At 51.8% G+C, this 20,484-nt stretch overlaps 11 protein-coding genes across 11 annotated transcripts; 8 read left to right on the plus strand and 3 right to left on the minus strand.

The window, feature by feature from the left end:
- The first annotated feature begins 74 nt into the window (after window positions 1–74).
- On the plus strand, window positions 75–1,993 carry TrAtP1_000193 (uncharacterized protein). Its single transcript, XM_014091888.2, has 4 exons — window positions 75–461; window positions 515–804; window positions 865–980; window positions 1,037–1,993. Exons 1-4 carry the CDS (start codon window positions 170–172, stop codon window positions 1,749–1,751), a joined length of 1,413 nt encoding a protein of 470 aa, XP_013947363.2. The 5' UTR covers window positions 75–169; the 3' UTR covers window positions 1,752–1,993.
- Window positions 1,994–1,996: 3 nt separating this feature from the next.
- On the plus strand, window positions 1,997–3,154 carry TrAtP1_000194 (mitochondrial 54S ribosomal protein mL40). The gene has a single exon (XM_014091887.2). The coding sequence runs from the start codon at window positions 2,376–2,378 to the stop codon at window positions 2,949–2,951; it is 576 nt and encodes a 191-aa protein (XP_013947362.1). The 5' UTR covers window positions 1,997–2,375; the 3' UTR covers window positions 2,952–3,154.
- Window positions 3,155–3,822: 668 nt separating this feature from the next.
- TrAtP1_000195 (uncharacterized protein) lies at window positions 3,823–4,752 on the minus strand (the record flags this gene model as incomplete). Its single annotated transcript, XM_014091886.2, has 5 exons — window positions 3,823–4,113; window positions 4,177–4,368; window positions 4,426–4,431; window positions 4,517–4,595; window positions 4,718–4,752. 5 exons carry the CDS (start codon window positions 4,750–4,752, stop codon window positions 3,823–3,825), a joined length of 603 nt encoding a protein of 200 aa, XP_013947361.1.
- A 3,799-nt stretch (window positions 4,753–8,551) lies between these two features.
- On the plus strand, window positions 8,552–10,864 carry TrAtP1_000196 (uncharacterized protein; the record flags this gene model as incomplete). The annotated part of the gene is made up of 3 exons (XM_066110482.1): window positions 8,552–9,494; window positions 9,546–9,805; window positions 9,863–10,864. The coding sequence occupies 3 exons, from the start codon at window positions 8,552–8,554 to the stop codon at window positions 10,862–10,864; spliced, it is 2,205 nt and encodes a 734-aa protein (XP_065966554.1).
- Window positions 10,865–10,952: 88 nt separating this feature from the next.
- Window positions 10,953–12,113, plus strand: TrAtP1_000197 (uncharacterized protein; the record flags this gene model as incomplete). Its single annotated transcript, XM_066110483.1, has 1 exon — window positions 10,953–12,113. One exon carries the CDS (start codon window positions 10,953–10,955, stop codon window positions 12,111–12,113), a length of 1,161 nt encoding a protein of 386 aa, XP_065966555.1.
- Window positions 12,114–12,272: 159 nt separating this feature from the next.
- Window positions 12,273–12,470, plus strand: TrAtP1_000198 (uncharacterized protein; the record flags this gene model as incomplete). The annotated part of the gene is made up of 1 exon (XM_066110484.1): window positions 12,273–12,470. The coding sequence occupies one exon, from the start codon at window positions 12,273–12,275 to the stop codon at window positions 12,468–12,470; it is 198 nt and encodes a 65-aa protein (XP_065966556.1).
- A 578-nt stretch (window positions 12,471–13,048) lies between these two features.
- TrAtP1_000199 (uncharacterized protein) lies at window positions 13,049–14,690 on the minus strand. Its single transcript, XM_014091883.2, has 2 exons — window positions 14,431–14,690; window positions 13,049–14,330 (listed from the first exon to the last, which is right to left on the minus strand). Exon 2 carries the CDS (start codon window positions 14,295–14,297, stop codon window positions 13,503–13,505), a length of 795 nt encoding a protein of 264 aa, XP_013947358.1. The 5' UTR covers window positions 14,298–14,330; window positions 14,431–14,690; the 3' UTR covers window positions 13,049–13,502.
- Window positions 14,691–15,442: 752 nt separating this feature from the next.
- TrAtP1_000200 (uncharacterized protein) lies at window positions 15,443–15,817 on the plus strand (the record flags this gene model as incomplete). The annotated part of the gene is made up of 1 exon (XM_066110485.1): window positions 15,443–15,817. The coding sequence occupies one exon, from the start codon at window positions 15,443–15,445 to the stop codon at window positions 15,815–15,817; it is 375 nt and encodes a 124-aa protein (XP_065966557.1).
- Window positions 15,818–16,223: 406 nt separating this feature from the next.
- On the plus strand, window positions 16,224–16,582 carry TrAtP1_000201 (uncharacterized protein; the record flags this gene model as incomplete). Its single annotated transcript, XM_014091882.2, has 2 exons — window positions 16,224–16,331; window positions 16,445–16,582. 2 exons carry the CDS (start codon window positions 16,224–16,226, stop codon window positions 16,580–16,582), a joined length of 246 nt encoding a protein of 81 aa, XP_013947357.1.
- A 234-nt stretch (window positions 16,583–16,816) lies between these two features.
- TrAtP1_000202 (uncharacterized protein) lies at window positions 16,817–17,961 on the plus strand. Its single transcript, XM_014091881.2, has 2 exons — window positions 16,817–17,036; window positions 17,103–17,961. The coding sequence occupies exons 1-2, from the start codon at window positions 17,023–17,025 to the stop codon at window positions 17,695–17,697; spliced, it is 609 nt and encodes a 202-aa protein (XP_013947356.2). The 5' UTR covers window positions 16,817–17,022; the 3' UTR covers window positions 17,698–17,961.
- Window positions 17,962–18,010: 49 nt separating this feature from the next.
- Window positions 18,011–19,365, minus strand: TrAtP1_000203 (uncharacterized protein). The gene is made up of 2 exons (XM_014091880.2): window positions 18,160–19,365; window positions 18,011–18,093 (listed from the first exon to the last, which is right to left on the minus strand). The coding sequence occupies exon 1, from the start codon at window positions 19,208–19,210 to the stop codon at window positions 18,161–18,163; it is 1,050 nt and encodes a 349-aa protein (XP_013947355.2). The 5' UTR covers window positions 19,211–19,365; the 3' UTR covers window positions 18,011–18,093; window position 18,160.
- Between the last annotated feature and the right edge of the window lie 1,119 nt (window positions 19,366–20,484).

Genomic DNA, 20,484 nt, shown 5'->3' on the forward strand with positions numbered 1-20,484 from the left:
CCATGCCAGTTAGTGTCGAGGCTAACAAGGAAGGGCTTCCGACCAGGCCATATAAGAAGACCGCGCTCCTTTTCAAACTTACAAGCTTCTTCTCCCAATCCCTTTCAACATTTTTCCTTTTACTTAGTAATACTCTTGTAATAACACATCAGGTTGTCGGTGTCCAGTCATGGTTTCCAGACATCTGTCCTTTGTCAACATCTCTCGTCCCGACGAGGGCCAGAGCAAGCGCACCAAGGCATTAGTTCGTCGGCATGTCATGGCAGATGTCGGCCGTTCAAGGCGTAAAAAGGCAAAGTACAAGATTATACCCCTCCAGGTTGCTACCACGAATACTTCGCCAGACACTATACCGGCGATTACCGAAGCAGCCGAATCGCCCCCCCTCGTGAGGATGCCGCCATCGTTCCAAACGTTTCTCATCGGCCGTGATGCTCGTGCTTCAGAGCTTATTACTTTCAGTAAGTGGTCCTTGGGAGAGACGATTGTCCTTGAAATTAACCACAGGCTATAGTGACAGCTGAAGCTGACTATGTATACCGACCGTTTCGGACGTCGTGGTTTCGCATCGGTCTCTCTGATACAACCGCATTCGACTTGTGGCTCGCGCAAGCAATGGTAATTCGAAATGGGGTTTTCCATGAACCGCATGCCCTCAACTATGAGTCAAATTATCTGGATACCTCTGAAGCAAGTAGATACTACTGCAAGTCGCTGCACCAGCTGGCTCTTCGACTCAACAATCGCGAAGATTGTACAAGTGATGGCGTTATAGCGACCATCATGGGATTTATTTGTGTCGATGTAAGAAACCTTTTACTACTCATCTTCTCTTTGTAGACAAACCAAACTAATTTAGATCAGACTCGTGTCGAAAACTGGGAGCGATATACGGTGCATATGGATGGCCTGGAGCGAATATATCATCTTCGTCATGGATTTGATGCTTCAGACAGCGAAATCCCGCTGATGACGTTCTGGTGAGCAAAGGAACCATATCGAACCCGATTTACTTCAGCATTTAATAGATGAATAGGGTTGATTTAATGGGTGCATCCATGCTCGACCGCTACCCGAGATTCCCCATCCCAAGGCAGCTGGCCGATTCCCGGAGGATAAACAAAGACGATATTCCTCAGACGCTGCGTGCTTTGCTTCACCATGCCGAGCAAGTGGCTCCTCAAGGCGGACGGATATACACCATGCTACGGATGATGGCACCAGTTATTGCCATGGCGAACCGCAATTTTCACAACACCCTGTTCTGGACCGAACCAGCCGTTTTGGTCGAAGTACTCGGCGTCGTCAGCCATTTTGCGCTATCCGTGCCAAAATGTCCCGAAGACGATGCGCAAACGGATTATCCTGTCTTTGTGGTACAGAGAATGGTACAGCTTGCATGTCTGATGATCCTATCAGAGCTCAAACGACTTGCATCTTTCCACTGGGCAGACATCGGTCCTCTCTGTGATCGCTTCGTGATCCTGTTGCAGGAATCTTCTCACGAAATACCTATGGAGCTAAAAAAGCTGCGATTTTGGGCCATTGTGACAGCATATTCCCTGGCGCGGCCCGAATTTCGAGACTCGTTGCTTGTCGAAGCGAGGCGGTCAATGAGTGACCTCAGCATCCACTCTTCTGAGCAAGTGATTGGGCAAATGAAGGATATTTTGTGGCTAGAAAGTATTGATCCAATCATACTAGAGAGCATATTTGTATCCGGCAATGGGCAGTTACAATTGTCCGCCTAGATACATGCATGAACGTCGGACGAGATAGAAATGTACGAGGCCGAGGAAAAGGCGGGCTTGATGATGCATAATTAGCTCTCTCAGGCAATCACGCCGTAACTTCAGAATGGCAGGTTTGCTTTTGTGAGAAAAAAGAAGAGAAAAATAAAAATAAAAGACCAAGAAAGAAGAAGAAGAAAGCTATAAATGTCCATAGAAAAAAAAGAACTAGAAATAATTTCACAATGAGACGAGTTGCCGCAGTCGCTCAGTTATATCCCCGTGCTGCTCAGAAGGCGATACCGACTCCACCGGGCTTACATTTATCCGCGCGCAAGCTCTGATGGCACTATCATCGCCATTTTCTCAAGATCAAGCAACAGCTTTGGCAGATCCCTCCAGCAGACGGCAAATTATACCCTTGCCCCGCGCCAATTTGACTCATTACTGAGAGGGAGGAGCAATTGGGCCGCGTTCTGAATTCGAGCTCAATTCTACCATTGGAAAGCGACCACAGCATACAAGCCTCGAATTTACTGCGAAAAACTCGAAACGAACCAAGGCGATACCGAAGAACCGTCACTCCTCTGCTGGGAAAGCAACAAGCAGCCAGTCCACGCATCACGAATCTTCAATACCTCTAAAATGGCTTCCTCCACGTCCATCACCGGGCTCTTCAGCCGGCTCTCCCTCCTCTCACGAAACACCACCACCGCAACCATGAAGACAGCAACAACAACACCAACCCCACGCCTCTTCTCAACAACCTCCTCCTTCCTTGCCCGCAAGGCCCCTCCCCCAGCATCCGGCGGCTCTGCCCCCAAAGCCGCCCGCCGCAACCGCCAAGCCCCCAAATCCGAAAACTTCTTCCGCATCCGCACGCTGCGCCGCAACATGTTCTCGCCGGCCCCTCCCCCGCTGCGCATGGCCCGCCTGCGATACCTGCGCCACTGGACCATCCACCGCGCCTGGCAGCTCTTCCGCCGGAAGCAGCACGAGGCCATTGACAAGGAGCGGAGCAGGATGCACGCGGGCATGTACAACGCCTGCGAGGAGCTGCGGAAGACGGTTGGGCCTGGGTCCAGGGGCGAGGGGTACCTGTACCGAGTTGCGATGGAGAAGAAGGGCGTTTATGGGCTCGAAGGTGTGCCGATAGAGTATGCGAGGTTCCAGACGGATAGTCCGGCGAAGGAGGCGTGGAATCACGAGTGGAAGAGGTAGAGAGTTTTATATGAATTAGCGGGAGAGGAGGGGGGAAAAAAAGAAACGAGATAGACACGTTATGTATGAATATTAAGCATTGTATAGTATTACAACACATAAGGGTACCGTTGGTGGCATCTTTGATAACCTTGATACTGAGGACATGTCAAGTAAGCACGATTGATCTGTAGTAAACAATCAGTCACAGGCAGTAAACACGGGCACGCAATTGGGAGGCTCGACAATTTTATTGCCATCAGTGGAGTATAAATATCCCCTTCTCCATCATTCACCCTTTTCCGTCCAGAAATAACCTCCCCCCAATATACCCCAGAGAGGAAAAAAGAAATACAGTCGTTGATCTTTGCGATCAATCATATTAGTACAGAGGTTGAAGTCGCTTTCGAGTCAAAGGCGCTTTTTCTCCGCTGCAACAAAATACGCTTGCCAAAAACATTGCGAGAATACAAGAAGATGAAAGAAAAATGAACAAGACATATTTCCAACAGATAAGCCAAAAAAGAACAGTGAAGGAAAAACTGTAGCGGTTTCAACTCTGGGTTTGAAATTATGTTCTCGGATAGTCGTATGCTTTTATATGTTGCCTCATATGATGAGAAGCAGCCGTATTGCCAGAGTATCCAATAAAACTGGTCTAAAAGCCGTGAGATGGTGAAGCGTAATATGCCAACACTCTTCGCGGTAGGAGATGAGATGGAAGCGTATGTGCTCAGATAAGCCAGCAACAGCAGGCTGTGAAGACTCATTCATCGTGTCGTGATCTCATTCTACAACATGTGAGCCAGTAACGTGTACTTGATCACTGTCTTTGGGCTAGACAGATATACCAAAGTCGGGTCGGTTCATGAGAGCGGGTTGCCATGTCGTTTTACAGGACGACACAGCAACCGGTAGTCTCCCCCTTCTCGAATGTGAGAAGGGCAGCTCTGGTGGCGGCTTCAAACACATCGTCGACGCCCTCTCCGCTCAAACTGGAGCATTCCAGATATCGCTTGGCTCCGATTTCTCGGGCAACACCTTCGCCGTCGTGGGCTGTGACAAATCGTTGGGATTTCTTGCGCATCTCTTCAATGGCAACAGGGTCATCTCGCAGATCCTTTTTCAGCCCAACGAGAATGATGGGCACACCTTCGCAAAGACGGGTGGCCTCTTCGATCCACTATAATAGTAACATATCAGCCAAAAGAAAGTCTTATCAGATTGACACCCGGTATCGTCGAACCTTGTGCTTGACATTGTCAAGAGAATCGGGTGTATCAACCGAAAAGCCGACTAGGATAACATGCGCCTTGGAATAGGCAAGGGGCCGTAAACGTTCGTAATCTTCCTGACCAGCCGTATCCCACAGGGCAAGCTGCACGGACTTTCCATCTACTCTGCAGTCGGTTACGTAGTTTTCGAAGACGGTTGGGATCTAAGCCAGCTCGTTAATCTTGGCTCTGCGGGTCCTGCAGGCGCATTTGGAACTCACATAGTGCTATACGAATGATTAGCGACCGCACATGCCATCTGGACCGGGGCCAGGCCCAAGACCTGGGGAAAAAAAAGAAACATAAACATACTGTAGGGAAATATCCAAGTGTGAAGACGCTGAGTAAACTTGTCTTGCCGCAGGCACCGTCTCCAATAATGACGAGCTTCCTACACGTTGCGATGGGTCAGCAAGCCGGTCCTTTATCCAAAATTGCCGGCGCTGCAGCCTCGACAAGTCGCCCGTAGCAAAGTCGAGGTCTGGCTGGCAAGTATTTGGCCTTGATTCGTACCTGCGGATAACGTTTGACGCACTCCCGTTGGACATGTTGAAGCGCTGTGATGATGTGCTGCTGGATAGGCAGTTGGATAAACAACAGACAGGGCCAGGCGCTGATTCTTGTGCCAAATGGAGCTTCCCCCAGTCCTACGGCCTGTTCGCCGAAAGATCTGTGGATGGCAGGACCAGTTTAAAGCAGCGGTTCGCCGGGGAAATGCTGCTCAACTGCCGGCCTTTTGTATCTTCGTCTCGGCAACGCCGCTGCTGTGCTGCCTCGCAAAAGAAATCGTGCTGTCGCGTCTAGGGGATACGGGTCGACCAGGGCGGTGGAACGGACTGGTTGGTCGCCAGGCGATTCTGTCGGAATACGAGCTGAAGAGGCTCCAGTTAATTCCTGCGAGTGGTCGGTCGGCTGCAGAGGGACTTGGCCGCGCCAATTGCGTTCGGTCAAGGCTAGGGGCAGGATCACACAATGACAATTGATGGCGAGATGTTGACGAGAGAGAGTGGGAGGCAGAAGAGAGAAAACGACGGCAATGGCGACAATGGCGACAAAAAACCAGACCACAATGGCTCAGGCCGGCAGCAAGCAGGACAGGGTTAAGGGGAAACCAGCTCTAGCAGCACGTCGGCACACCTAAGCAGCCAAACTGTTAGCACGACGTTTCACATAGCGGTGGATCGAGGCCCGAGTGAGGCTTGGGGCGTATGGTCTTACCTCCAACGGAGCAGTTCGCACTATCTGGCTTACCTAAAGCCCGGCTCGACCAACCAGCAGCCCCGACGGCGCTCAAAATATGTCTTGTTTGGGACGGCAATGGACCCAGCTTACAGCAGACACGCTGGTGGAAACTGGCCGAAAGAATGGTTGCCGGAAGCGCGGTCGACCTCCATTACGTATGCAGTGATATTTATAAAGAAGGAGATTGCGTGCCTTGTCAAATCGAGCAATCTATCTTGCAGCGGCCGATTTGTCCCATCTGTATCTCCCTCTTTCCTCCGGGCTCTTACAAGTACACAGCAACTCTTCTTTCGGCTGGCCAGTACCGATCGTCCCGCCCTCCCAGGTGAGGCTGTGCCCCCAAGCGAATGAACGACGGGCTTGCAAGCCATGGTGCAACGGCACGCATAAGAGAGAAGCGCTAGCAAAAGTAAACAAAGTCTGGATTTGCACGTCTTATTGGATGCTCAGATGGAGTACATGCGTCAATACGCTCCGTAACGCGCCCCGTGGACCTCTACCCGCTCCGTCTCGAGACCTTCAGCATGATATCAAGACCCTGAAAAGGGACTGCAGGTGGTCTAAGAATACGGGGTCCCCCCATTCGGAGGTTTTATTTTAGACAGTTCAAGCTGCCTCCATAGAGTGCCCATCATGCCTATCATCTAAACCCAGGACGCCTAAAGCAGATTATAACCAAGAAGGGACGGACTCGCTGCAGGCCAGCCAGAGTCAAAACGGCTTAAAACTCTGCACGAGCGAAGCTTCTCGGGGGTTTCCCGCGAATCGTAGCCACTCTTTTGCCCGATCCACTTGGCTTGAGTCCCCGTCCCGTACTTACAGTTACAGCACATCACGCCCTTCGCCTGCTACTAAACGCATCAGGTAAGTTATCGGCCTGAGCCGATGCTCGCTGCGAGACGACGAAAATGGTGGGGTTCGGCGGCCTCTGCAGGATTCTCGCCATTCTTCTTACAGTATGCGCCACACGCAAACAAAGTACGAGAACTGTGGGTGCAAGGTGGGCTTACCCCAGGCCTTTGGATGGCGCAAGGCAGAATCAATTTCGTCCCAAGGCTTCCTGAGCCCCTTGTAGGGCATCGTATGGGACAATGCCCGAGATATCGCCAAAGCATGCTGACCCATATCAGCCGCTCAGGTGAATTGCTCTTGTCCCAAAGCGGCGCCGCTGCAGCGAGGGTAGTCTGACGTAGTAGAACACGAGGATCTCTGCTCGATGCGGAAAGCGTACATGTAGTAATATCTCGATTGCGACTCGCGACCAACATGTGTAGACTTGCCTTACACAATGAAGTGAAATTCGGCTGAATAAGTGCTGCATGTCATCTCATAAACGCCCAGGCATCTGCCTCATTTGCAAACATTACATTCCGCCGATTACAAAGAAGCTGACAACCTTCTCAAAGCCGCTCTGGTTTGTTTGTCTAGGCACGGCAACCAAGCCTCAATCCAACGCCATCAAGGTGCATGCAAGCTGACATACCTGCTGCCTACCTACTTATTTAGTCGCTTCACTCACATCGAATTGTCTGAAAAGTGCCTTCATCCACTGCATCTGGCCTTTGTCCCATGGTAGAATTACCGTATAATGTCCGCCATTGGTGTAGCCTCTTGGCCACAAAGGGCTTTCAAGCAGCAAGTGCGTGAGTATATGTCTTTGGTGCCCAACAGTTCCGTTACTCCTTGCATCACATCCTGGCCTCAGCCCGCTTGACCGGCGTAGTACCTTATACTTGTAGTACATGCGCAGGATACTGGAGCGAAGAGGCAAGAGTAACACCGTTGCCGAGTCGAGGGTGAATTCGACCAAGTCCAGTTGTAAACAGCACGGAAAACACACTGGTACCGGTATATACTGGACTCTGCCCTCAAGCTCACTGCTTGGTAGATAGATTATTAGGCAGATGGCACTTCCCAACAATGACAACGTGGCGAGTAAGAGCATCACACGCTTTATGTAAGTCGTGCAGCAGTCCCAAGCCACGATGCACGTAGCATGGATGTTTTATTAGCTAAGGCAGGGCAAAGCGACAGTAATATCACTTGTTTGCCAAGCAGGCGCGTTTCCTTGTTCCGGTATCAATGCGGATTACGGGGTACAGACACGCGCATTCCAGTGACAAAGGCTGCGCTGCCCGTCAATGCGCACCACGGCGTACCGCTCCCTTGTTCTTTGTACTGCGGCTGGCCATAAAGGTTGCGGGCTCCCTGATCCGCGCCTTCAGGCAGGTTCTGCGCAGCAAACGCCCTGTAGGCCCGCTAACCCCAGCGCCTCAGGCACAAACACGTCGATTCCGGCCTCTAAACTGGGCGTCACGTGCCTGCACGCGACCTAAACCCAGCGCCAAACCTGAACGACGGCTGTCAGCCCCGGTTTTCGCCAGCCTCAAACAGGGACGACCACTCTTGCATAGCAAAAGTACATGCCGCTATGTAACTACACCACGGTGACTTCCATCCATCTCAGGCCGTCCCAAGCATCGCCCTCTCCTCCCCAGACCCCGTCGCCACGCATTCGACGCGAGCTACCCGACGCGCCGCATCTCAATCTCTTGCACAGGCATTCGAGCCGGGGCCGTCGACAACCCCCACTGGCGTCATTGCTGACCTAACCCTGAATTGCGGATTGTGAGTGCCTCATTTTGAACCGCCGGGATATCTCCACCAAACAGGCCAGCCGCAACAATTTCGCGGCCAAGCATCCACCCTCTCGCTCGCCCACCCTCGTGCTTGCCCGCAGCTCTCGATCGGCCTTTTGTTCTCTGCTTCTCGGCCCTGCGCTGCGTGCTTCGACGACTGACTCTCTCCTTCTTTCTTTGTTGCAGGCTGCGTCGTTTTGAGCCGCCCTGGGCCCTGTGTCCCGAGACCCTTGATGCTCTCGACTGCCTCGCCGCCGTAGATTTATGATGCCGGCCCATCACCAGAAACCGGCTCCCCTCGTGCCGGCATCGCCTCGAAATACTGCCAAATATACTAACAAGGACGGGTCCAAGTTCATCACCGTCCCCAAGGGCAGCCCATCAGACTCGTCTTCTCGGCCATCGACTCCCCCCAATCGCTAAACCCAACAGCGTCCTGCCGCCTCCGGATTCCGCAGGCCTCGACATGTCGGCTCCGACTGTTAACCGTAAGAAGCAGAAGCGACGGCAAAAGGCCGCGGCCAAGGCTGCTGCTGCACAAGCCGTCAACGGCCATCCTAGCCCCGCTCCCAGCTCCGATAAACCGACGCCCGCAGACTACGACCTGGTCCCAAGCGACGAGGATGATGATGTTTGTTATCTAGCTGACGAAGTCGAGCCTACGTCTACGGCGAACGGTCACGCGATAGATGCTAAACTTGGTAAAAAGAACAAGAAAAAGAAGAAAGGTAGTGATGCTGGCGTTGATGCCGAGGAGGCCTTGACGTCAAAATACCATCAGCAGCAGCACAATCACCATCATCATCACCACCATCGCCCCCATCTGTACCACGATGATGGCCCGGCGCCAGCGACTCATGTGCCGCGAGGCTCTGGAATGTCCAAGGATAAGATATGGAGCACAAGCAATCACGAGGAGCGCGAGCGTATCAAAGAGTTCTGGCTGGGCTTGGGCGAGGATGACCGGAAATCCCTGGTCAAGGTCGAGAAAGACGCTGTCCTGAAGAAGATGAAGGAACAGCAAAAACACACGTGTAGCTGTACTGTCTGCGGAAGGAAGCGCACCGCCATTGAGGAGGAGCTAGAAGGTCTGTATGATGCGTACTATCTCGAATTGGAGCAGTTTGCAAACCAAGGAGAGGGCCCCGCCATGCTGCCTCCGCCGCCCCGAGATTTCTCGATCCGCGCACCGCGAGGCATGCCGGGAGCGTATACGCGGCATCCGCCAGCCCGCGGGCGAATAGTCGAGCACGTCGGCGACGATGACGAGGAACTAGAGGAAGCCTACAGCGACGACGAAGCCGAGGACGACGAGTACAGCGACGACGAACCACCGGAAGAATTTCACGGCTCTCCTGACCGAGACGTAGCTGATTTCTTGACGTTTGGTAACAGCCTCCAAGTCAAGGGTACGCAACTTCTTGATTCTCTTCTGCACAGATATGGTAACATGGACTTAGGCGGCATTCTCACCGTTGCGGATGACCTACTCAAAAACGACGGCAGACGCTTCATCGAAATGATGGAGCAGCTTGCGGAACGTCGAATGGCCCGAGAAGAAGACGCGAGAGACTTCGCCCGCGGCTACGGTCATCCGAACGGCTCATACTCCACTCCTCACAACCACCCTCCTCCCGAAGACGATGACTACGAGGACGAAGAGGAGGAGGAGGAAGAAGACTACGACGATAGTCAAGATGAGGAGTATGAGGACGAAGAGGTATACTACAACCCGTCTATGATGCCGTCCAAGTTCCATACTGAGTGCTGTTGCCAGGACCCGATGACAGAAGAGCAGCGAATGGAAGAAGGACGACGCATGTTCCAAATCTTCGCAGCCCGCATGTTCGAACAACGAGTACTATCCGCGTACAAAGAGAAAGTGGCCAAGGAAAGGCAGGAAAAGCTATTGGAGGAGCTGGAGGAGGAGAGTCGAGCGGTGAATGAGCAAAAGGCCAAAAAGGCCAAGAGCGCTCAGAAAAAGAAGGACAAGGCTGCTCAAAGGAAGCAAGCGCTTGCTGAAGAGAAGGCTCGTAAAGAGGCTGAAAAGGCCGCCGAGGACACCGCCCGAATCGAAGCCGAGAGGAAGAAGATTGCTGAGCAGAAGCAGAAAGCCGAAGAGAAACGAAGGCAAAAGGAAGCCCAAAAGAAGGCCGAAGAAGAAGCACGGCTAAAGAAGGAAGCCGATCGACTACGGCGGTTACACGAGCAGAAGGAAAAGCAAGCCGAGCAAGAGCGAAAAGCGCGCGAAGCCAAGGAGCGGGAAAAGAAGCTCAAGGAGGAGCAACGCTTAAAGGAGCAAGAAGCTCGCGAGCAAAAGGAGCGCGAGGCCAAGGAGCGTAAAGAGAAACAAGAACGCGACAAGCGAGAAAAGGAGGCCAGGGCCGCCAAAGCCAAGAAGGAAGCTCAAGATGCGGCAGAGGCTGTCAGCAAACAGCATCAACAACAATTGCTGCAGCAGCTCCAACCGACCAAGGAAGAAAAGGCAGCCCCTAAAGCGTCCTCTGTCCAGCCATCCCAGACACAGCCTTCACAGCCTGCTAAACGTGGAACGAGCCAACAGCAGCAGCCACAGCAGCAGCAGCATCCTGTTTCGCTGCCCGCCGTCTTACCTCAACATCCCCCTAATCCAGCCAGCTTTGTTTCCCCCCAAAATCGCAGTGGCCACTCCGGTAATTCCCAAAGCGCCAACACCTATACGGCTGAGAACAGCATCTCAACAGCAGCATGGGACTGGTCCAGCCAGCTCGTCAGACTCTCAAGGGGCGTCTGCTCCTAGTCAGAGCGCATCGCCACATTCCACGACGCCAGCGTATACCAGCCCTAGTTCAACGGAGAGGCGAATCAGCGGAAGTGCTCCCGTCACAATGCTGCCATCTGGGGTGTCAGTCACGCCGCCTGGGTTGCCGCCACTCAAAGGTCCGAGCCCTTCATCCCAGTTCCAGATGCCCATCATGGGCATGCAGCCGCCCCCAGGTCTAACTGCTCATCAACCTCCGCCTGGATTCCCCGGTCGCCCAAATCATGACCCAATATTTCCCGTCGGGTTCAGGCCTAATCCTGGACATAACATGATGATTCCGCCGCCCGGCATCAATAGTCCAACTGGCCGCGGATATCCACCTGTCACCATGCCCCCTCCAGGATTCTCTCAGCCAACAAGCGATTTCCCGATTGGCGGCCAAGGATACCCAATGCCCGCTAGAGACGGGCCTGTTTTGACAAACGGACGCCAAGGCTCTATAGGGTTTGACAGCTCACCTAGCACGCCTCTGCAAAGCTTCGGACGGCCGGCGCCAATAGGCAGACCTGGTAGTATTGGCCATGGGTATTCGCACGACAAGGATGAAGATACGCAGCATCTCGGAAGCCGAGTTCTTGTTGAAGATGATGAGCCACTGGGCTCGGATGCTAATATCGGCGGCTTGCGCAACCACCCACCAGGACCACGAAGCGGCTTTGCCGCGGGCCCCTTTATTGACTCGGGATTTCCAATGGGCCACAACCCTTGGGCTCCTATCAACAGCCCTCCACAGCCGTTTCCTCCCAGCACTGCTGCACAGCCGTTTCCTCTGCCAGGATTTGGAAGCCCTGGATGGGGTCCTCCAAGCGGTCCGCCTGGATTTCATGTTGGCTCACCCAATGGGATGGGCTCTATCCGATCGCATGCGCAGCCTCGCCATGTAACCGTCCGATTATTGCTCTCCCAGGCTTGCAAAGACTTGATAAACACGCCTTCCGCAGACAAGGAGGGGTATGTTGATCTGATCAACATCAAGTCGCACGTGGAGATGATGTCGGGCGATGCAAGTATCTCGGAGCAAGATCTGTTGAACCTCTGCGATACAATGGGCAGTTCATCCAACGGAGGAGGATCCTTTGACGTTAAGCAGGACATTCTAGGACAGAGGAGGGTTCGTTGGGTTCCTGACACAGATGAAGGTCTGAATCCTCACTTTCGGGCTGTTGGGGCCCCTGGTGAGATTGGCAGTCCCTTGGTAGGCCATGCTTCATTGCGGGGGGTTTAGGCAAGTCCCGGCAAAAGACGGCGCGAGAAGACTGAACAGAGTCCCTCTCAGCGTAAAAATCTCCTTGAGCGACTTGGCGTCACCAGCGGTCCACCCATGTCGGATTACCGACCGAGACCTGTTACAGTAGCTGGTCCCAGTGCCCAGCCATCCGTAATTATGGATACGCTTTTGGACCTGATAGACCGGACTTCTTGGAATAACAATACAAAAAGAAGCCACAGGAAGGGCATCAGCGAAAATCTTGGACTGAGCTCTTTCCGTGAGGAGACGGCTACTGATGATACCAACAAACCAGATACTTGGGAAGGCTTCTTCGATCCTCGCACCAACGACAGAAGATCTTTTGGGCCCTAAAAGTGGAAATGAGAAGGAATAATCTCTATGCTGCCTTGCTGTTCTTTTCATAAGCAGTGGACAGACAGGGAGGGAGAAATGAATATAGCCAAGCTGTTGCTGCTTTCGGCGCAGAGCGCAAATGTCGGGCTGTGGGAATCAGCGACTTATCAAGTATCAACTGGCATGGCGCGTGCGCTTGTTTCCTGTATGTGAATTAGACGTGTGGGTTGTTATTTGGGAGGAAAGAGGCACAAGAGTAGCAAATAAGTGCGAAAGCGTGTCTGCATCAATACCATTCTCGGGATAGTTGTACTCGATCTTAACTCGTGCCCAGCCATTTATTGGCCTGTTTCTCATGTGAAGTTGTACACGTTGCGGTCTTAAATTGAGGCAGTGTGCTATCCTCTGACTGGGCCATAGCCTACAGCTCCCCGATACAATCTTTTCTCTGAGCAGTACCTAGGTAGGTATATGTTACTAGGCATAGCCTATACCTGGTTTCCATCGGTATTGGCAGGAGCGGCAGCGACTGAAGATAATTTCCTGTGAAACACGTGAAGAAGAGGAAATAAAACTCTTACGTCCCAAATGGAAATCCCTTGTAGCTTTTGATTTTTTTGATTTTTTCAATTACAAACAATTTATTTTTCAAAATCTAATTCAAATCCCCCAAATATCAATGCTGCTTCTTTGTATAACGTCAATTCTTCCCGTTTCCTACCCGAGGCTCGCCTCATTTTCTAGCTGGAATGTTTTCTTATGATGTGTGTGTGCCCGTCTTGCCAAAGCACGAGAAGCAGCAAGGGTGCTACCCGAGTACGTATGTGCACCCGTCTTTGTTCCCTGTAACCCACGGCTCGAAAGAGAGCAACATGATGTACGCCGCAAAATAACAATGAAAAGTAAAAAAACAAGACAGGATTCAAAAAAGTGTGCTGGTCGCCTCCCTTGTATGCCGTGCTGTCACAAAACATGTCGACCGTTTTCATCTTCTCTAACCACCTCAAGCCTGCTTGGTGTTAGCCCGTTGCCACGACCTATTCTGGCTTTCTAAGACTGAGCTCGGTCGGTGAAGGGGTCACCTCCCTCTTGGCGCATCAAAGGAGCGCGGGCTTCGGCGGCGCGGGCCTTCTTTGTCTGGGCGCGAGCGAGAGCGGTGGCCTCGGCACGGGCCTCGAGCTGCTTCTGGTGGCGGCGCTCGCGGCAGCAGGCAAAGGTCAGGAAGGTGATGCCGATGACGATGAAGGCGCCAAAGGCGATGGCGATGATGATGCCACCAACGCCGAGGCTGTCCTGCTTCTTCATGCAGACGGTGCTGCCTTGGCTGTCCATGGAGCACATGAGGCCGGGGGCACAGGCGCTCTTGGCGACTTCGGTGGGCACGCAGGTGAGGGTCCTGAGGACACCCTTATCAGTCTGGATGTCGCAGGACTCCGTCTTGACTGTGGAGGTGGCGAGACACTCGAGCGAGCCAGAGCGAGCCCAGAGGGTCGGTGCCGGGGCGGCGACGGGATCTCGGGCAGCCACCGTCTTCTCAATGCCCTCGGGCACGCCGCGGTATCGCTTCTTCAGGTCTCCAATCTTGGCAAACTCGTCGCATCTTCGAAGTGCGTATTTGGCCTCGGAGATGGCCTGGGCGGCTGAGCATCCGGCGTTTGAGTAGCAGGCCTCGACGTCGCTGATGTCGGAGCTGGTGATTTGTGAGAGGCAGAATTCGAGGTTGGTAGGGTTGCCGCAGTCAGAGAACTCGACCAGTTCCTGGCTGTGCTGGGCGAAACATTCTCGCTGCGAGGCGGCGAGGGCGCTGCCGCTGAGGGCGAGGGCGGCAATAGAGGAGAGTCTCATGATGAAGAGCTTTTTGGGTTGTCGTGGCTACTGCTAGAGAGGGGGGGACAATGAGTTTCAAAGCCGCAGCCAAATGATGGGGTGCTGGAAAAGATGGCGGGATGGTGGGTCTCGAGGGTGGTTTTTGGCTTACAGGATGCTTCTAGGAAACGAAGGTGTTGTGCGTTGGAGAAAAAAAAAACAGAGACGAGGCTCGCGAAGAAACGAAGGATGGGAGACGGATCGTCAAAGACGGAGGTGGTGCCAGAGCAAAATAGTAAAAGAGGCGGTTCTGTTAACACGAAAAAGGAGTCGAGGAGAACCTGTTTGACGGGGAGCGGCACTTGTCCCCTTTCAGTTAGGGGTCTTTCAGTCAGACCCAAGGCTAACTGGGGCTGGGTTTTGAATGATCCAAACAAGGGGGGGCAGCAAGCAAAGATTAGCCCCAAAGGCCTGCGAGCCATGGCCTTTTAGGGGACAGCAACGGCCCTGATGAGACGCTTACACGACGCCATTCAAGGGCTGTGCATTCCACGGGAGGGTTCTGGGAGCCACAGCCGCAATTAGCACGCATCGCAGCTTGGAGCCTTATGGTCATGATGGGAGCGTGCAAGGACGAAAAATACTGTTTTATCAGTTTTGAATCCAGGAACTGGCAAGGGATGAGATGGGCAGAGGTGAGACGTTGCTTATTCGTACTGCTGTTAATTGGCAGCAGTGCAGCAGTGCCAGCGACGGGCTCATTTCCCTTGCGGACCCGAGCTGAATCTAAATCTACGATTTGCTTCCATTTTTAGAGTCTTTTGGCGGCGGGTGGCAGATGCCGGGCCATGTGAAAGAGGAAAGCATGCCAAATCACGCAGTGGAATCAAGTGAAAACGGCAAGGGGATTTAATGAGAATAACTCTGTGTTAATTTTAGCCGTTTTCCGCTTTCCATCTTTTCACATTCCTGTCTGACTCTTTTCTTCTTCTTCTTTTTTTTTTCCCTCTTCTTTGTTTTGCGCAATTATTTCCTTTCTTCAGGTATGAGCTGGGTACGGAGTTCATCGGGCGATATAAGCGGCCCATCCTCCTGACCCCATCGACAGGCTCTTAATCAGCGCTACTTGTGGCTGGCTAATAATAAACCCTTTTCTGTCCTTTGCTATTGTGCACACTGTTTATATGACCGACCAGCAGCAACATTCATGCTTGATATTAGATCTTAGCCAGGTTGAGAGAGAGGAAGATGACAATGGCCTCGACATCTATTCAGCGCCACCGCCATGTGTTGAGCAAATAGGAGGCAAAAGGGTACCCGTACCACGCCGGGCATTCTTGGTAGGACGCGGTAATATTACACTGTATACGAACAGAGGGATGAATAATCATGTGCCAGAGCCCAACCTGATGCGAATGGGCAGTGCTGCAGCTAAGCAGCGGGACTGCAACTGTATGGCACAAAGTACTGCATTTCTAGATGGAAAATGCCTACCCTATCAAAGAAGCCAATGGCCAAATTTCCATGCCATGGCGAAGCGATATTATCTGATCCATTAGCCATTTTGCTACCATCCCAAAGTTCTTTTGAGTGAAAGGGGCGTCGCCCATACGTGTCCAGGTACTTACGTAAGTGCGACCATGTTCAGACACGGCCGCGTCGACGTCATCGTCTGCGACACCTGAGACGCCATTTTCAGCAGCTTTCCAAGGCCCTTTTTGGCGTTCGAACCGGAAATGGATGTTATCACTTACGCAACGCCAACGCAAGCTTGTTTTACCTAAGAAGGGAAGATATAACGTTACTTCTCCTCCTCCTTTTTATTTTGCTTTCTTCTTCATTTCAATTCCACATTTTTACTCGCAACAACTCAAAACTTCCAAACAAAAAAGATTACCTTGAGAAGCAAGACTTCAATTCTACACTGCTGTACTTAAAGCTGCACAATCGCAATCAACAATCATCATGCCTCTTGTCGTACCCGGCATCATGACCAACCCCGAGGACAAGACCCAGGAATGGGCCAACAAGCTCGTCGGAAAGACATTTTCGGAGTCTGAATCTAATGAGACTGTAAGTGCTTCTAATAGTTCTAATGTTATTTGTATTCGGTCACGCCACTTCTCCATACGGGCGGGGAAACTTGAATGAAATGACTGAAACAGTGCTGATGATGCTACAAACAGATGTTCTGCAAGAAAGACCTGCCGGAGACGCATCGCATCATCAAGCCCGGGCAGCCTGTGACCCGGGACTTCAGGCCGGAGAGACTGAACGTTCACTTGAAGGAGGATGGATCGGTGTCGCATGTCGTTCATGGTTAGAGGAGAGTAGCGCTGAGGTTGCGGTGACGATTGGGTTGGCGGTGGAGGAGCTCATACGGTGCGATGCACACTACTTAGGTACCACAATTAATGAGATGACGGCATTATAATGTATTTCTTCAATCAGCTGCCAATAATGTCTCTGCATCGCATACTTGATTATCCTCTCCCTGATGTCAATATACCTGCTCTAGTAGTGCCGCCGTAGCTTGCTTGAAGCTCCCCCGCTGATTGCATGTCTGCGATTTGCCCCGCCATTTCTCTATCTTATCCATCGCGGGGCTGTCAATAAACTCCAAACTGCCGCCGTCAATTGCCACTTCAGTCCCTCATTAACCGCCGCTACAACGACAAGATACCCGCGATTTTTTTGACGCATTCTATCCTCTATTAATCTCTGAAACACCTCGATCCCATTCGCTTGCATCTACACCGCAAAAATGTTCAAAAAAGAGTACGTGTGCCAACAATTCAAGTCCGTCTCTCCCCGAAGCGCAAAAAGCTAACTTCATCATCACAGCCTCCAAGGCGCTCCCAAGCAAAAGCTCAAATCCTCCGCCCAGCGCGCGCTGCGCCAGTCCCTCCTCGCCACGTACCCGCTCCTGACGCCCTACATCGAAGAGATCCTCCCCAAGAAGGGCTCCCTCGCGAGCATGAAGCTGCCCGACCGAAACACCCTCTACGTGCTCGACTCCGTGCCGCTCTTCTACCAGAATGACGGGTCCGACCTGCTGCCGCACCTGAAACTCGTGCACCGCTTCCCGCAGGCGTTTCCTAGCATCCGGATCGATCGCGGAGCTATTCGCTTTGTGCTTTCTGGCGCGACGCTGATGGCGCCGGGGTTGACGTCCGCGGGGGGCAGATTGCCCGTCGATGGGGCAAAGCCGCTCGAGGAGGGGAAAGAAATGGAGCAGAGCATTGTGGAGGATGGACGGTGGAGCAGGGAGCTGGCCAAGGGAGAGCCGGTGGTGATTATGGCAGAGGGCAAGGAGGAGGCGTGTGCGGTTGGCACGCTGGCTGCCGGGACGGACGAGGTCAAGGCGAAGGGCAAGGGACCGGTGGTGGAGGATGCGCATTACTTGGGAGATGGGCTGTGGAATTTAAGCACGGCATGAGTGGATTGATGGATGTATATGCATAGAGGAGGATGGAAGATGAACGGGGAGTTTATCGGATTCGTTGTTCATGCTTTGCTGGAGATATATGGAGTGTAATGATGTGTACGGAGATTTATGTCATAAAATACTGTCACGAGAATTGAGAGACACAACCATGGCCCTCATATGGGCATTTCAGTGGGTATAAGACAGTGCTATCCCGGGGCAGCATCTTCTCGGTGCTCATAGAACTGCATACAAGTAAAATGAGATAAAACATGGATTGACAGTCTTGCATTGATTGATATCCCTTGCAGTTTACGCACAAGATAGACATAAAGGCATTTCGGCATTGAAAGTGATATACAAAAAAAAACCCATATATTGAACTAGAATAAACTGGGATAAATAACACTTTTGAATTTGAATGTTAGCAGTGGCATGATTCCATGGTATGATGAAAGATTGGAAACCTCTCACCTCAGTTATCATTATGGATAACAACACCGTCATTTTCGTCGGTGTGCGATGCTTTGAAAGTACCCTTATTCCCATGAACATCGTAGACAGTTATTTTGGCCACCGTCCCCCAAGTCACTGGCCACAGTCGATTTATAACTTGCATGGGAGTATCGCGAAAATTCAAATAGCTGAGGCAGACACTATTCTTTTTATCATTGACCGTGATGTCTGCAAACGCTTCGGCTGTCCATGGACCCGACGCCAACAGGCCATTCACAACGCTCTTCAGCCCTACTCTGGGCTTGGATGCTTTTGTGCCCAGGGGATTTTTCCAGAGGAAGAAGAGCGATAGGCTACCGTCCACGTCTGTTCGTACCTGGCCAGCATAACAGCATTCCAAATGCTCGTCTGAATATGGGTTGTGGTGCTTATATACCTCATAGCTGTTGGTCTCGCTGTACAGGAGATGGTGGTTTTTTGTAGTTAGATAATAATTGACCTGATCCCAGCGACGACTGGGATCAGATATTCCTACAAAATCAATTTTGTAATGCCCAGAACCAGCCTTCTCTTGCTCGAACCCGACATTTTCGGGATAGGTGTAGTCGATAGCTGGTTCCGCTTTCAACACAATGTAGGAATTATACGAGGAATCGCTGGTCCTGACCACGGTATTGTCGGGTTGCCTGATACTGGCGCCGATGCTTTTCTTCTCTGAGATTGTACTCGAGACCCAAAGCTGTACCAGCTGACTGTCGGCCTCTGCCTGGAACTCAGCCATGCCCGTAGAATATAGACTGCCGGCAAACGGTGACTTCTTTGTGCTCCACACCCAGCCGTTTCCGTGATTGGCAAGTTCGGCGTGAGTAAAGTAGTCCATCAGACGGATGGAGTCGAGCTCATGCTTGGACAAGGTGTAAGGAGTGCTGCTGCTATCGCTGTCGGGAACGATTGCCTTGATCTGAATGTTCACCAGCACCTGCATCCGGCCGTTGGCATAGAGGGCGTCGGATGTTTCTCCGGCCGCGCTTGTCGAGACCGAAAAAGAAGCGATTTGCCAATTGACCATTGTGAAGGTTGGTTAGGGATGTGTTGGAGTGTTGGTTCAAATGCTGTGTTTGTCTGGATGTGCTTGAAACGAATTCAATGTGAGCTGGCAAGTTGCTCATATTTATAGATGGGTAGACAAAATTTTGGGAGGCAGGGCAGTATACAACCCTCGATGACTCTTCACCATGGCCAAGGATGCTACGTTGATAGGAAGTCGACTGCTGCGCCGCATAGCACATGTCGACGAGCATGGGATAAAGGCCTATCAGATGCTACAACGCAAGTTTTTGTGAAGGCCTGCAGTCATAAGGATGCTTTTTCAGCTCTCATTTGGATGTAGATGCTAACCTTGTTTTATTGGGCTGTGTTAGCTTACAAGCAGCTTTTACAGCCGAAAGAGCCGCCCAAAGATCCATACCACATGTTCGTCTCTAGCAAAAAATCTCTAATTAGATTTAGTCATATTCATACATGTTGATTTGCAATTGGTCTTTTGACGATCAAGCAATGGTTCGTCAAACGCGCTCATAACAACGCCGGGGTTAGTAATCTTCAGCTTGCACGAAATATCGGTTAAGGATCATCAGCTTGCACGAAAGAAGAAGCTAACCCTTTTCAAGTCAACTTACATTGGTTGACGAAAGTGATAAACTGCGTGCATCTCTTAATCTTTGTCTTGGTTGGCTCTGTCAGCCCAATTGTCCATTCTAAGCCTTCATCATAACGCCCGATTTACATCATCAGCCCTGCACGGAATGCCGGTCGAGGAATCGTCAGCTTGCATTGAACATGGAAGCTAACCCCCGTTCAGCCAACCCGCACCATCCTAAAAAAAATGATAAGCCGTACATGCTCTTGAGCTCTGTTCTGGTTGGTTCGGCCATCTACATTCAGCAGTGGTGGAAAATTAGAGAGGCGCAAAAGCTCCCTCCGCGCCATCAACAAATCACATACCCAAACAGACGCCATAAGAGCAAGGCAGAAAGGCGACTTGGCGGTGCGGTCCGTTCCAGATGGACGACTGAACAGACCATGCCTCTTGGTGGAGTAGCAGAGTGGCTGGCTGAGCGTGCCATCACGGGATGATACTGTACGCTTCTATGATCTATCATGTCTATTTGCAGAATTTGAAGCTTCCTCTGGGCTTTTAGCTACGTTGCCTTTGTCACCTACGGGCATTCTCTAGCCAATTCTTGGCATGCGGTTGATGTGTTGTGCTATTTAGATATAAAGTGTTCAACCCTGTATTGTGTAGCAGCAGTCATCGCCTCAAAGTTGAACGGAAAATAGAAG

This window comes from Trichoderma atroviride, chromosome 1 (genome assembly GCF_020647795.1).
Source record: "Trichoderma atroviride chromosome 1, complete sequence".
Lineage (NCBI taxonomy): Eukaryota > Fungi > Ascomycota > Sordariomycetes > Hypocreales > Hypocreaceae > Trichoderma > Trichoderma atroviride.

What these genes read in the sequence shown, in the direction of transcription:
- TrAtP1_000194 (XM_014091887.2), top strand. Translation starts at nt 2,376, where the DNA reads ATGGCTTCCTCCACGTCCATCACCGGGCTCTTCAGCCGGCTCTCCCTC.
- TrAtP1_000193 (XM_014091888.2), top strand. Translation starts at nt 170, where the DNA reads ATGGTTTCCAGACATCTGTCCTTTGTCAACATCTCTCGTCCCGACGAG. An exon ending in TGGGATTTATTTGTGTCGAT is followed by an intron (nt 805 to 864) that starts GTAAGAAACCTT and finishes AATTTAGATCAG; the next exon opens with ACTCGTGTCGAAAACTGGGA. An exon ending in ATCCCGCTGATGACGTTCTG is followed by an intron (nt 981 to 1,036) that starts GTGAGCAAAGGA and finishes ATAGATGAATAG; the next exon opens with GGTTGATTTAATGGGTGCAT.
- TrAtP1_000199 (XM_014091883.2), bottom strand. Translation starts at nt 14,297, where the DNA reads ATGAGACTCTCCTCTATTGCCGCCCTCGCCCTCAGCGGCAGCGCCCTC.
- TrAtP1_000203 (XM_014091880.2), bottom strand. Translation starts at nt 19,210, where the DNA reads ATGGTCAATTGGCAAATCGCTTCTTTTTCGGTCTCGACAAGCGCGGCC.